The 13,430-nt window shown below is 33.4% G+C and overlaps 1 protein-coding gene across 2 annotated transcripts; it reads right to left on the bottom strand.

Annotated features, from left to right (window-relative positions):
* Positions 1–1,927: 1,927 nt before the first annotated feature.
* On the bottom strand, positions 1,928–13,384 carry LOC135675815 (bZIP transcription factor RISBZ4-like). Of its 2 annotated transcripts, XM_065186368.1 has the most exons (7): positions 13,146–13,384; positions 12,950–13,076; positions 4,583–4,739; positions 4,083–4,160; positions 3,483–3,558; positions 2,501–2,626; positions 1,928–2,390 (listed from the first exon to the last, which is right to left on the bottom strand). In XM_065186368.1, the coding sequence occupies exons 1-7, from the start codon at positions 13,293–13,295 to the stop codon at positions 2,031–2,033; spliced, it is 1,074 nt and encodes a 357-aa protein (XP_065042440.1). In that variant the 5' UTR covers positions 13,296–13,384; the 3' UTR covers positions 1,928–2,030. The 2 variants fall into 2 exon arrangements, with proteins under 2 accessions (XP_065042440.1, XP_065042447.1); XM_065186375.1 differs by lacking the exon at positions 4,083–4,160 and having other exon boundaries at positions 13,146–13,381.
* Between the last annotated feature and the right edge of the window lie 46 nt (positions 13,385–13,430).

The following is a 13,430-nucleotide window of genomic DNA, read 5'->3' as shown; positions in this document are numbered from 1 at the left end:
TAATACTATTAGTCATTTCTAATATAATCTAAATGATCTTTGTGTTGGGAAATCTGGGATGACATCACATAAAAAAATAAAAATCTTAGAATTCTCACAGAAAAGAAGGTTATATCCTTGTGCAAAAATTGGTGCATAAAAATCTATGAAAATGAAAAACTACATGTACAAGGGAGATTATGCTACATAGGAATATTGTATATCCCTGAAAACCTACAGATCTATGGGAGAGGATGAAGGAGGTCAACTGTCCTCTCTAGCGGTGATCCACACGATATGGGTTACGGAGATGTTCCTCAAATAGCTGCACAATCTTCATCGTTGCATGCACCACGCAATTAAAAAGAGAGTGCCTCTTCTTGTTGTCCACACACCCTAAATAAGGGGTTGTAGGTTGAGGAGGAGAAGGAGAAAGGATAATAGGAGGCGACAACAAAAAAGAACCTAGCCCATGGTCCTTTGGTTCTTTTTTATTTATAAAGGTCCTTTATCAACTTAACCTTAATGGATCCTACCATATTTAATACTAGATCTCCATCCAATTACCAAGCTTCTTAGATTAGTGGATCTTTACCCAATAATATTTTATTAATTCTTATTGGATCTCATCCATATGATCCAATAATTTAGGGGCTTATTGGATATCCAATAAGATAGGGGTTCCAATGGATATCTTATATTCGAACATCTACTCATCGCAACACTTATCATATGCGTGTGACCCTTTAAGCTAAATACTGAGTTGATTGTGACTTATACTTATCAAAATTCCTTCTAGCTTAGTGAATTATTATCTTCGTAATTATTATCTTTATAATTATTCACTCGACTTATCAATTATAGACGTACTAGGCTATTATGCTACAATCCCCAAGCGATACAAGGGAATCTAATCATTTGAACCTGTTTGCCCTCAGTTACTGTGTATCTATAGTCTCTAATCCATCTAATATCTTAGAGACCGTATACCGGGTATGGTGCTGTCAAGTCAATATGGTTTCTATTCGAGTCTTGTTCTAATCGGATTCTTTTGGGGAACTCATTCTCTTTCAATCCAAATGACCTTGGACAAGGATTGTTTGAGTAAAAATACATGAGATATTTCTCTCATGACATCGAGAGCGGATGCTCCTCTATTGATACTCAATAGCTCTCGTAAGGTTAGCTACTACTCCTAATGACCGATTGTGTTAGATCTGAAACTTCAAGGCCTATAAGTCCGGTATCAAAGGGTGAAGTACTCGTATAGAACATCCTTGGTGTCTTAAGTCTAAGGACCAGATACACCACTAGGACGATGAAATTGTTGTCTGATAATAAGGCATCATCAACCATCCAGCATTCTATGAGCGGATTATTTGGTGAATTCATTCTCTAATGAGCACCTGTATTTTATCCATAGTGTTTCCACACGAGCAGCTATGAGACTAGTGGCCTCCATTATATGGACGAGTATACATTACACTAGTTTATTTAGTTATCTCGATGTCCTTCTCGAGTAACCTATGACCGAGATTATTTAGGGTATGTGTTTAAAGACGAATCGGTCTCATTATCGTGATCTTATCGTGATCTAAATCCCATTGTATAAATCCATGAATATCATAATATATTCATGCTAGTCATAGGTGCCCTGCATAAGTGATGACACGTATGACTTGACACGTAATATTTTTACTTATTATTATTATTTTATTTTATCTGTTCTTTGAATATATTATAATATTTATGAATCTATGCAATAAAAATCAGATCTTATACCAATTAATCTTATTTAATTAGGTAAACTTATAATTAGTTTACCCAAATTGTGCTCATAGATTTGGGCTTACCATTCACCCAATTAGGCTGGTGAAGATTAAAATTGATCAAAATCAAAATTGATCAAAAGTTGATTTTTTTTTTTTGAATTTGATTGAAACTTAACTGATCAAACCTAAATCCTCACAATTCCTTAAAAGTCCATAAGACAAACAAACAAACCAAAATAATGTAAAGTCCTCAACAGTGGTACATGGAAGATTAGGATGCTACTTGAGCATTGTGCCTGTGTTGGAATCGCACGCCCAGATGTCAGTCACACAGCTTGCCACTTCACTAGGAATTCTATTATGTAGGCTGCCTATGCTTGCATTGCTCAACCCGGACCTGAGTGCTGCAGTTTTGGCATCACCAGTCTCCATTCCTACGTTCTGAGCTCGTCCACCAGCTGGGATGCCAATGTAGCTCGAGTCATCTCCTTGGAATTCGATGGTGGGGAGGAAATCTGATGATTCCTCACATGGCAGTTGAGGGTTTAGGAACTGTGGTGACCCAACACTGCTTTGGAGGAGATGATCTAGACTGCAAGCTAAACTACCTCTGGTGACCAAATCTTCTGCCATCTTCACCTGCAACAGTTGAACAGAGTAGTAGTTCTCTTGCTTGTTCTATTTCCGTGAGCCAAATATTTATATTCCTGCTTTTTCTATCAAATATGTAGGAGTAAAGAAGAGGCTACTTTAATTCTCAGTGCTTCCACATTTGACTTGAGAACCCGATTATTTGTGACAGCTTCAGTGAATTCCTGATTGGCATCTGTTAGTTGCTTGAATAGAGATTCATTTTCCCCTCGAAGTTGATCAACCTGACAAAAATAAAAGCAAAAATGTTAAGAGAATATTCATATGTAAAGAGATTGAAGTAAGGATTGAAAGAGTCAGATAACATATACTGAGTTTATCCCCATGACTGAATAAGCATAAGCCTTTGGATGCAATTGATGTCCAATCTGATATAGGTTAACTCAGATCAATTTGATCCAGACTTATCATTCAATTTAACAAATCATAACAAACATTTTTGACTAATACATTTTTCTCTTGATCAGCTCCTTTAATAATCAGTTAAAGATGAATGAGAATTTCCTGAAAATTTTCCAGACCTAGGAAGCATAAAGAGAAAAACCTGCCTTTTTCTTTGTTCTTTTGGAACTTATGTGAATTTGGAAGGAGGACAGAAATAGGATAAAGGGACTCTATATTGTGTGCTATTGTGAAAGTAGGATGGTAAGACAAGTTTGCATGCATGAAATATGATGGTATTGAACTATGGAAAAACAGTGTTCTTTAAGATGAATTTGGAGAACAAATGACATGATGTCCTCAAATGCTCTTAGAAATTTTGTTAAGACCGCAAATCTGGAAGGTCAACAAAGGGATGACTTAGTGTTGTAGGATGCAAGCTTGCAGATTTCCCTGTATCTACAGTTCCATTTTCATTTACTCTATGCATCAACCTGCTCATGAACATTAAAAGATAAAAGCAATAGTAACTTTTCGTTATTCATCAAAAGAGAACTTTCAGTGATCTTGTTCCATATATTAGTCCACCCTGCTGTGAAAATTTTGCTCTTAGCGAGAAAATATGCATAGATACTTCGGGTATTCACATCTACCACTAAAGCAACATGAAAGTGAAGACTAACTTTTCAGTAAGTTTACCTGCGACTCGAGATCAGCTAGATGGGCTTGCTTTCTCTTTCTTGACCGCCTAGCAGATTCCCGATTGGACACCATCCTTAAAAACAAGAACAACAATAAAAGAACATCACAAACAATAAATAATTCCTCACTGCATTTTCCTTTTGATAAGTAATGAATAGATTATTGTTCTTTACAAGTTACGCATCCTGTGTACTATGCACTTCGGTCAGAGCATAAACCGTGGACCAGCATCGACAATATTGCATAAACCTTGGATATAGATAAAACCATTCAAAGAAAGAGTTAATGCTAACTACTGGACCCTCTGAAAGGTTAAATATTTTTGTTGCTTGAAAGTACCCTCACCCAAATCAATTAAAACGTCTTCTCTTAATTTCATTTTGCGCTCTTAAATTATTGCAACATTAAGAATTTTACCCTTATTTCTCAATAATTCCATTTCATGTTCTGTTCTTTATGTATAATTACATTGCAGCACTTGCTTCGGCATTCATGATGGGAACTTCCAAAATTCCTGAGTCATTATAATCTCGATAGATGGAAATAGCATCAGATATATTAAAAACCATATTTGTTTATTAATTTACAAAAAGGCACCTTCTTGTGACCCCCTCATGGATGAATACAGGTTGGTTGATGCCCTTCTTCATGAATAAGAGACGAGATTGTCCTTCCCTAGAAATATGGGTGGAGGAGAATAAGTTAAGGAAAGAGGGAAAACAGGGTAGGACATAATACTTAAGTAAGAAGGAAGAATGATGAAAAGGTGAGAAGTGAGAAGAGAAAGAAGAAAGATGGGGAGGATAGAAAACAGAGTTCTGTCATCTGTGTAAAAAGAAAAAGAGAAGACCAATAATTACGAAGATTAGAAGAATCATCAATATATAATCGATGGACAAACCAAAATGACCAAAGGGAACCATACGAGTGTATTTTCCCTTTGGCTCAATTTCTCTCTTTCTGTATGAACAAGAATAATATGATCCTGAGAGGTGAGAGCACACATAGATTGTTTCATGCCTAGGCACACAACTGTTTTGAGCAAAATGCAATGTCAAAAACCTTCTCAAATGAAGCAATCATAGTACTTGATTTACCTTCGCAAGCGTTTGATGTCTATAGCATCTGTGCTTTGTTCACAAGGCCCACCTTCAATTTCTAGGGACTCCTCATCTGATTGCTCAGACCCGCTCGTTCCCCCAAGAGTTTGATTTGCTTTTGCCAAAAGCTTATGAGATGAAGTTGGTGTCCCATCTGAAACATAGAAGCAGACATTTCAGCTTGTTCATAGAGTAGAAACCTCAGACCTCAGGCATTGAAATCCTGCTTTTGGAATGTTGAAGTTTCATGAGTTATAATTCACAGAAATTTTTAATATTTATGCATAGGCTTTTCTAATCCAAAGACAAAAGGTCCAATTTGCAAATCTAGTTGTAGAACCAGAATTCACAAGTGACATAAAATGCTGTTTTGTTTAACTTACAAACTCATTCCATGTGCATATATTCTTTATACAATTGCTTGGCTTTCTAAATCAATTCAACTGAATTTTCCTAAAGCAGATAAAATTTAATTGAATTTAAAGAATGGGGAAATAAAGCAATTTGTTTAGGAATTGGGCTCTCTTTCCTGAGACAAACAGTATTGTAGATCCATCAAAAGGGCCCATCCTACTAGCATCTCAGGCATAGGGGCCCTAATGTCCAGAGACTTTCTGAGAAAGTGACAGAATCTGGGTTCAGAGAATTTATGAAACTAAACAATTGTCATTTTTTCCCCTGGATTGGAAGATTAGATAAAAGATAAAAATGGAACTCAAATTCTGGCAATTTCAATTTATTCTCAGATTTGGTCGTTAAAGATGAGCAAAATGGAACAAGAACTGCATATTATACAGTTCTATACAATACGTATACAAAATACTAATAAGACTAGTATCTTATGTGCCCATAAACATAATTACATATAATACATATCATCTAATTCGAAGGACTCATATCATCTAATTCAAATAGAAGTAAATTTTATCTAAAAGAGGGATACTTTTCTTTAATATGTACTTTGTTTCTCATCATCATCATTTTCCTTAGAGAAAATTTACCATATCTTCTAAGATCTCAAAGGATACAGCTTCTCAGGCTCTAATCCCTGAAAGCTGGAAAGGGATAGATTACCTACTAAAGAGAAAAGGGTCACAAATTATTACCTCAAATTTTGAGAGAGAGTTCTCTTGCCAACATAGTACATTATTAAAAAAACAACAAATCTTTGTGAATGTCCTTAATGTATTACTCTTTTATTGTAGGCAAGTGAAATCACAAAATTTAAGATAAACATGGTTAAGGATTTACGTACTAAATGAATATGTAAATGTTTGGGGAATTAATATGCATATCACCAAAATTTTATGCACTACTACCTTTTTTTTTTAAAAAAAAGAAGTTAAGATTGCAAATATATCCATAAAGAGTGAGTGATTTTTATATTTGCCCTTCCAAACTTGACTTTTACATACATATCCCTGTCAAACTCGAAAACTTACAGGTAGGTATATCACTTTGGTTTACCCCTATCAATTGATCGTCAGCATATATTGATGTTGAACTGCAACTGATGTCATTCATTTAAAAAATATTTGCATATGCATGCCATCTAAATTAGTAATTTTTGTATTTGCTAGTATAAATTTAATTTTAAAATGCTGAATCAAATAATCAGTGAAAATTTAAGTGCACATTAGATATTTGAAATTTAAATCTTTTTCAAACTCATTAGAAACCTATTGGTTAATCTGAACTTGACGAATGCTAATGCTAATGTCATATATGTAGGGTTTAAATATTTTACAAAAATATATATGTGATATTTTAATATTTTGAAGGGTGCTATTTCCTAAAGTTGAAACTAAAAAAACTCCGATTAAATATGTTCGGTTCAATTTATTTTATTTATCTATTTTTACTCATTTAGCCGGGTTGAGCGATCATAGTCCTTCTCAGAGGTTATCTCCACGAAGAAAGAAACAGAAATGAAGGATCATGAAAGTATACCATGTTAGATTATGTGACCCTTTATAATTGGATTTTGATGATAGATATTAACCAACAGAAAAAAAGTTCATATTATAGTAGGGTTCCTTAAGGGATGCCTTTGATGAGAGAAACTCTCATAATAACTTATCATAGACCCTCTACTCTTGTCTATAAATAGACAGGACCTCTAAGGGCTAATCAACGCATCTCATAGAACGTAGTTGAGAGATTATGATTTCTCTTTCAATCTCCTTGAACGGGTTTTCTGAAAGGATAGGAAGAGAGGAGAAGGAGAGTCTAGTTCTCCTTGCAGATTAACCGTTGTTTTAGATCTAAAAACGATGTCCTTACATATTACACAAAGATTTTTTTCAGATGACATCAAAAGGTACACATCGTAAAACTAATCTAATGTTATTTGATTTCAATCCTGTATAAAAGTTTTTTTTCGCATTACATATAGCATATAATAGTTTTTATACTTACAATTGGTATCAGAGCCTAGATTCTTGAAATCTAATACCTTAGATCTGTTGTTTTCTAATTTACGATGTTTAAATGATCTGCTTGCAGGCAATGTTAGATTCCTTGTAACGTGATCTTCAATGATTGCGAAGGGTCGCTGTGCAGCACTGCTGCCAACCTTATTGTGTACGACCAGCGGATTTGCTGGTGGCAGCAGCTGCGTCGGGCAGCGTGTGCGTTGTAACGGCAGTAGCTGCATCGGGCATCGTGCGCATCACAACAGCATCAACAGTCGCGAGCAATCGCGCATCGCAGCGATGGCCGCGAGTCGAGCGCTGGGCCGATAGCGTAGTCGGCGGTTGGGCATGGGCGGCAATCGCACACAGGTGCATAGGAAGCTACATAGGCAGCAACATGCACACTCGACGGTCGCGCGCAGGCAGAACCCTCATCCTATCACATGCCTAGTTAGTGCTACAAGGGGGTTACATAGTCAATAGCCACCTGTAGGTAACGGCCGCACGCGAGCACAAGCAATGCCGTGGCGACGATAGTCGTGCGTAGGCAATGGTCGTAGCCACGTAAATGACGATCGCAGCCGACGATAGCGTAGGCGGAAGGGTTTTGGCAAAATTACAGTTTTGCCTTAGGGTTGCCTTTTGATCAAAATTACAGTTTTAATATTTTGATAGTTATGCCCTTTAGAAATATCATAATTACACCTTATATCTTGTTAATAAAATTATAATTTTGCCCTTATGAAATTGAGAATTTCTAATTCATATCCTCAATTATAAAATTGATAAATATGATTTATTATAATTGTGATTGAATTTGATTATAATTATATTTTTATTATTTGATTGAATTTAATTTTGATTAAAAAATTATAAATTATGATTTTCTTTTATAGCTTTCTCATATTTTGTATGTGGTAAATAAAATCTTATTTTTGTTCTTAGATATTTATTTGGTTATCTGCATGTATATATTTAAAATTATGAAATAATATTTATCTTTCACGTGAAGACATGATTTATATGTTACCATGATTATTATATGAGTTTTTTCTTTTGTTGATTAATGTTTAATAATTATTATGATTGTTATTCTATTATTAAACTATTTAGTATAAATTAAATTAAATTTATCATTATATTATTTAGAATACAAAGGACAAGGATTGATGAAAAGACATGTACTCTTTGGATCAAATTATTTAGAATGATTAGAGCATGTGAAATTCACACTAGGCATATTAGATCTTGACTTAGCATTGCTTGTTGAAAAGCCCAACAAAAGCCCGTAGACTTGACTGATGAAAATATTGTAGAACAAGTTAACGAAATGAAAGCTTGGGAAAGATCTGATAGGTTTAGTTTAATGTTTATAAGAATGACGATTGCAAATAACATAAAGACTTTATTACAGATTGCAACTAGCGCAAAGGAATATTTAAAAGTTATTGAAGACAGATTTAAATATGTTGATAAGTCATTGGCTGACACACTAATGAAATAACTGACTACGACTTAGTATGATAGCACTTGAGGAATTTAGGATCACATCCTCAATATGACAGATAAAATTATAAAACTTAAAGCATTATGCATGATTATTGATGAGCACATTTAAGATTCACTACAATACAAATAAGGATAAGTGGGACTTGAATGAGTTAATTAGTATATGTATTCAGGAAGAATTGAGATTAAAACAGGAAAGTTCATATAATGTCATAACTACTACTCAAGGAGTTGGTAATAAGAAAATAAAATTAAAATATCATCCATCAAAAAAATTTGTCAAGTCAGGAAATGTTAAACAGACTAATAAAAAGAAAGCTTTTACAGTAAAGTGTTTCTTTTATGGCAAAAAAAGATATATGAAGAAGGACTAAATTAAACGTAAGACTTTGTTCGAAAAGAATGGTATAAACTCAACCTTTGTATGTTTCGAATCAAACATTACAATAGTTCATTCTGATACTTAGTGGATTGATTCTGGTGCTTCAACTCATGTTACCAATAATATGCAAGAATTTTTTTCAATCCGGAAACCAAAAGAACATGAAAGATTCATCATTATGAAAAATCGTCTGAAAGCGAAAGTGACGTCAATGGGAACTTATCGCCTATGCCTAGAGACGAGTCATCTAATGGATCTTGTTGACACATGTTATGTTTATACTATTTCTAGAAATTTAGTTTTTCTATCTAGAATTGATGAGTTAGGATATTATCTTTCTCTTGGTAATGGTAAACTCAGTATATTTTATGATTCAATAAAAGTTGATTTTAAAATTCTGTGATTGTTTGTACAGAATTAATTTGAATTTTGAGTTTGTAAAGATATTATTGACCTTGCAATCAAGTGTTGGATTTAAATATAGTTTCAGTAATGAAAGATCTTTTTTTTATACTATGATATAGAAGATTAAGACATATCTCCAAAGAAAGAATTAAAAGTTCAGTGAAGGATAACATTCTGGAATATTTAGATTTCACTGATTTTGATGTTTGTATAGATTGCATTAAGGGAAAGCAAACTAAATATATAAAGAAAAATATCACAAGAGGTAAAGAACTCCTTGAGATTATTCATTCTAATATCCGCGGACCACTCTATATTCCTTGTTTTAGTGGAAAAAGGTATTTCATCATATTTATAGCTGATATGTCGAGATATGACTATGTTTATCTAATACATGAAAAGTTTCAAGTCGTTAACACTTTTGAAGTCTATATAAATGAGGTCGAGAGACAATTAGATAGAAAAGTTAACATTATCAAATGGGTGGTGAATTTTATGACAAATATGATGACTCCGATCAGAATGTTGGTCTTTTTGCTAGATTCCTAGAACAACGAGATATTTATGCTCAGTATGCATTATCAGGTGTGCCATAGCAGAATAGTGTTGTTGAAAGACGAAGTCGTACTCTTATGGATATGGTTAGGAGCATGATGAGTTATTCATCTATACTTAAGTTAATGTATGATGAAGCTCTTAGGACAGCTATGAACATCTTGAATAAGGTTCCTAGTAAGTTGGTTCCATCAACTTCATTTGAGTTATGGATTGGTAGGAAACCCAGTTTGAGCCATTTACATATCTAGGGGGTGTCCTGCAGAGATAAGAGTATTCAATCCACATGAAAATAAATTAGATCCAAGAACTATTTCTGAATATTTTATTGGTTATCTAGAAAAATCCAAGGTTACAGATTTTATTACTCTAATCATAGTACGAGGATAGTAGAATTTGGTAATGCAAGATTCCTAGAAAATGACACAATCAGTAGGAGTGAAAAATCTCAAATGATCAATTTTGATATTGAGAAGATTCAGGTTAATTCTCTCATATCATCTCATATTCGATAAATTGTTGTTCTTCAAATCAACGAGAGAATTAACGAGGGTGAACAACAAAAGAATATCGATGAACTCTCACATGACGTTGATGTCGCCGCTGATGATCTTGTAGAACGATCACAATTGGCAACTTTGAGAAGATCTCAAAGGAAAAGGAAACATATCATTTCTGATGATTATGTGATATATCTACAAGAATCATATTATGATATAGGAATAAAAAAAGACTCTTTATCGTTTTCATAAGCCAGAGAAAGTAATAATTTTGAAAAATAGTATAATACAATGAAAGAAGAGTTAAAATAAATGAACTAGAATAGTGTTTGGGAACTCATTGAATTACCCAATAATTGTAAAAGAGTCGATTGTAAATGAGTCTTTAAAACAAAATACGAGCAATATCGAATGATACAAAGCTAGACTTGTAGCTAAAGGTTTTTCTCAGAAAGAAGGCATCGACTACAATGGGACTTTTTCTCCAGTTTTTAGAAAGGACTCATTAAGAATCGTTATAGTATTAATAGCTCATTATGATCTTGAGTTACACCAGATAGATATAAAAATAATATTTTTGAATAGGGATTTTGATGAGAAAACATATATGGAACAACATGAAGGATTCATAGAAAAGGAAAAAGAAAGTAGGGCTTGTAAACTTAAGAAATCCATTTATGGCCTTAAACAAGCTTCCTAGTATATAAAGTTTCATGATACCATTACTTCCTTCAAATTTAAGAAAAATACTATTGATCAGTACATATATATATGAAGGTAAGTGAGAGCAAGTTTATTATATTGGTCTTATATGTGAATGATATTTTACTTATCAGTAGTGATCTTGGTTTATTGTACGAAACCAAGATAATTCTCAATAAGAACTTTAAGATGATTGATATAAATAAGATAGCCTATGTTCTTGGCATTAAAATATTCAGGGATAGATCTCAAGAATATATTAATCGTATCTTGGAGAGATTTAATATGTAGCTTTGCTCAATCAATGATGCACCTATTACTAAAGATGAAAATTTCAATCAAAACTAGTGCCCGAAAAATGACTTAAAAAGAAATCAAATAAAAAATATTATTTATGGGTGCATAGTTGAAAGTTTATTATATGCTTAAACCTATACAAGATCAGATATCAATTTTGTAGTTAGAATGCTAAGTAGATACCAAAGTAACCCAGAAATGGAACATTAGAAAGTTGTAAAAAAAGTAATGAGATATCTACAGGGGACGAAAGATTATATGCTCACATACAGGAGATTAGATCAGCTTGAAGTGAAGGGATATTCAGATGCTAATTTTACAAATTACATTGATAGTAGAAAATCCACTTTAGGATTTATATTCATGTTAACCGGTAAGAAAATTTCTTAGAAAAGCGCAAAGCAATCGCTTAGTGCATCATCAATAATGAAAACTGAATTTGTGGCATGTTTTAAGAACACAAATCAAGTTTTATGGCTACGAAATTTCATCTCAGGATTTAGTGTGGTCGACTCAATTGCTCTGTCGTTGAAAATATTTTGTGACAATACTACAACAGTTTTCTTATTTAAGAATTACAAGTACTCTAGTCACATCAAGATGATACTTGGTGGTTAGAAAGAGAATCCAAAAACAACAAATGTCAATTGAGAACCTGAGCACCACTATGATGATTGTTGATCCATTTACCAAAGCTTTACAGTGTAAAATATTTAAAGAACATGTTTTTAGAATGAGACTTATGAGCAAGCCATAAAAGATATGATAACTCATGTTTAAGTAGATGCTATTATTGATATTTTTTCTTACATAATTAAAATTATTTATTTATGTTATTCTATTTATATTTATGTTTATACATATTATAGTTGAATGTAATAACAGGACTGTATTGATAAGACAAATTACATAGGTCATTATAGACTATGTTAGGAAAGACTAATAATATTATGGTACATAGAAGCGAGTATAATATTAATGATATTTAACCACTATGATTTGTATTGATAGTTGGATATAATATAGTGTTATTGTGTTTATTAGATTTATTAGCTTGTTTTTAAAATTCATGACCATGTATAAAATGCTTTTCAAAATTTTTTAGAATTCAATTAGGTAAAATTATTTTTAAATAAATTTTATTTTATTTATTTTGATTTTGAATATCTCTTATATCTTATCAATTATTGGACCAAGTGGAAGAATATTATACTATATAGCTCTTTATAATTGAATAAAATATATAATAAAACTAATTGAATTATGATGATAGATATTAATCAATAAAAAAAAATTTATATTATAATAGAATTCCTTAGAGGATCTGCTCTTGCTTATAAATAAATATGACCTTTAAAAACTAAACAATGTATCTCATAAAAGATGCAGTTGAGAGTTTACAATGTTTCTGTTAATCTCCCTCAATCATCTATCTAAGTAGTCCAATTAAAAGATAACAGAGAATAAGAAAACTAGATTTTTTTAGATGACATTAAAAAGTATATATAGTAAAACTGATCAAATATTATTTGATTTTAATCTAACATAAAAATATTTTTTTAATCATATATAATATATAACAGTTTTTATGCTTACATACCACAGATAGAGGATTGGGTATCCATGTTCACCGAGATGTTAGAGTGCCTGGGCGTCAGAGACCACGCCTGGCTCTCTCTGCTCAGTAGCTGCCGCCCACCACCAGCCGAATGGCCACTTACACCAACCTGCTTCGATTCACGCCTTAAAACAAGAGACGCAATTAGATCTTAGGGATCATCAAAGAGGGAACTCACCCGATCGACGAATCCGAAATCTAGAGCTCCGGGGAGGAGTAACTCCTCCAAGGACGAAGGCGGAGGCCGAGGGGGGTTCCGCTCTCCGTCATCGCCTCCATCCGGCCGCAGGAACGCCTCCAGCACCAGCTCCGACGCGCTCTTCTTCATTTCCCCGCCGGTGCCGTCGCCTGCCTTCGCTTCTCCCGAAGCCGATGCGCTCCAATACGACGTCCGAAGGAAAGCAATGGGAAGTTATAGAAAAGCAAAGGAAATGGGCAAAAAGACAAAAGGTACAGAAGATGA

The sequence above is a fragment of the Musa acuminata genome, chromosome BXJ1-1, assembly GCF_036884655.1.
Source record: "Musa acuminata AAA Group cultivar baxijiao chromosome BXJ1-1, Cavendish_Baxijiao_AAA, whole genome shotgun sequence".
In the NCBI taxonomy this organism is placed as follows: domain Eukaryota; kingdom Viridiplantae; phylum Streptophyta; class Magnoliopsida; order Zingiberales; family Musaceae; genus Musa; species Musa acuminata.
The sequence above is the reverse complement of the archived record's forward strand: the minus strand, read 5'-3'. Positions and strand labels throughout refer to the sequence as shown.

Coding starts and splice junctions, on each gene's coding strand:
- LOC135675815 (XM_065186368.1), bottom strand. CDS start 13,295: ATGAAGAAGAGCGCGTCGGAGCTGGTGCTGGAGGCGTTCCTGCGGCCG. Junction 13,077..13,145: donor ATTTCGGATTCGTCGATCGG/GTGAGTTCCCTC, acceptor GAATCGAAGCAG/GTTGGTGTAAGTGGCCATTC. Junction 2,627..3,482: donor TAGCTGATCTCGAGTCGCAG/GTAAACTTACTG, acceptor TATTTTTGTCAG/GTTGATCAACTTCGAGGGGA.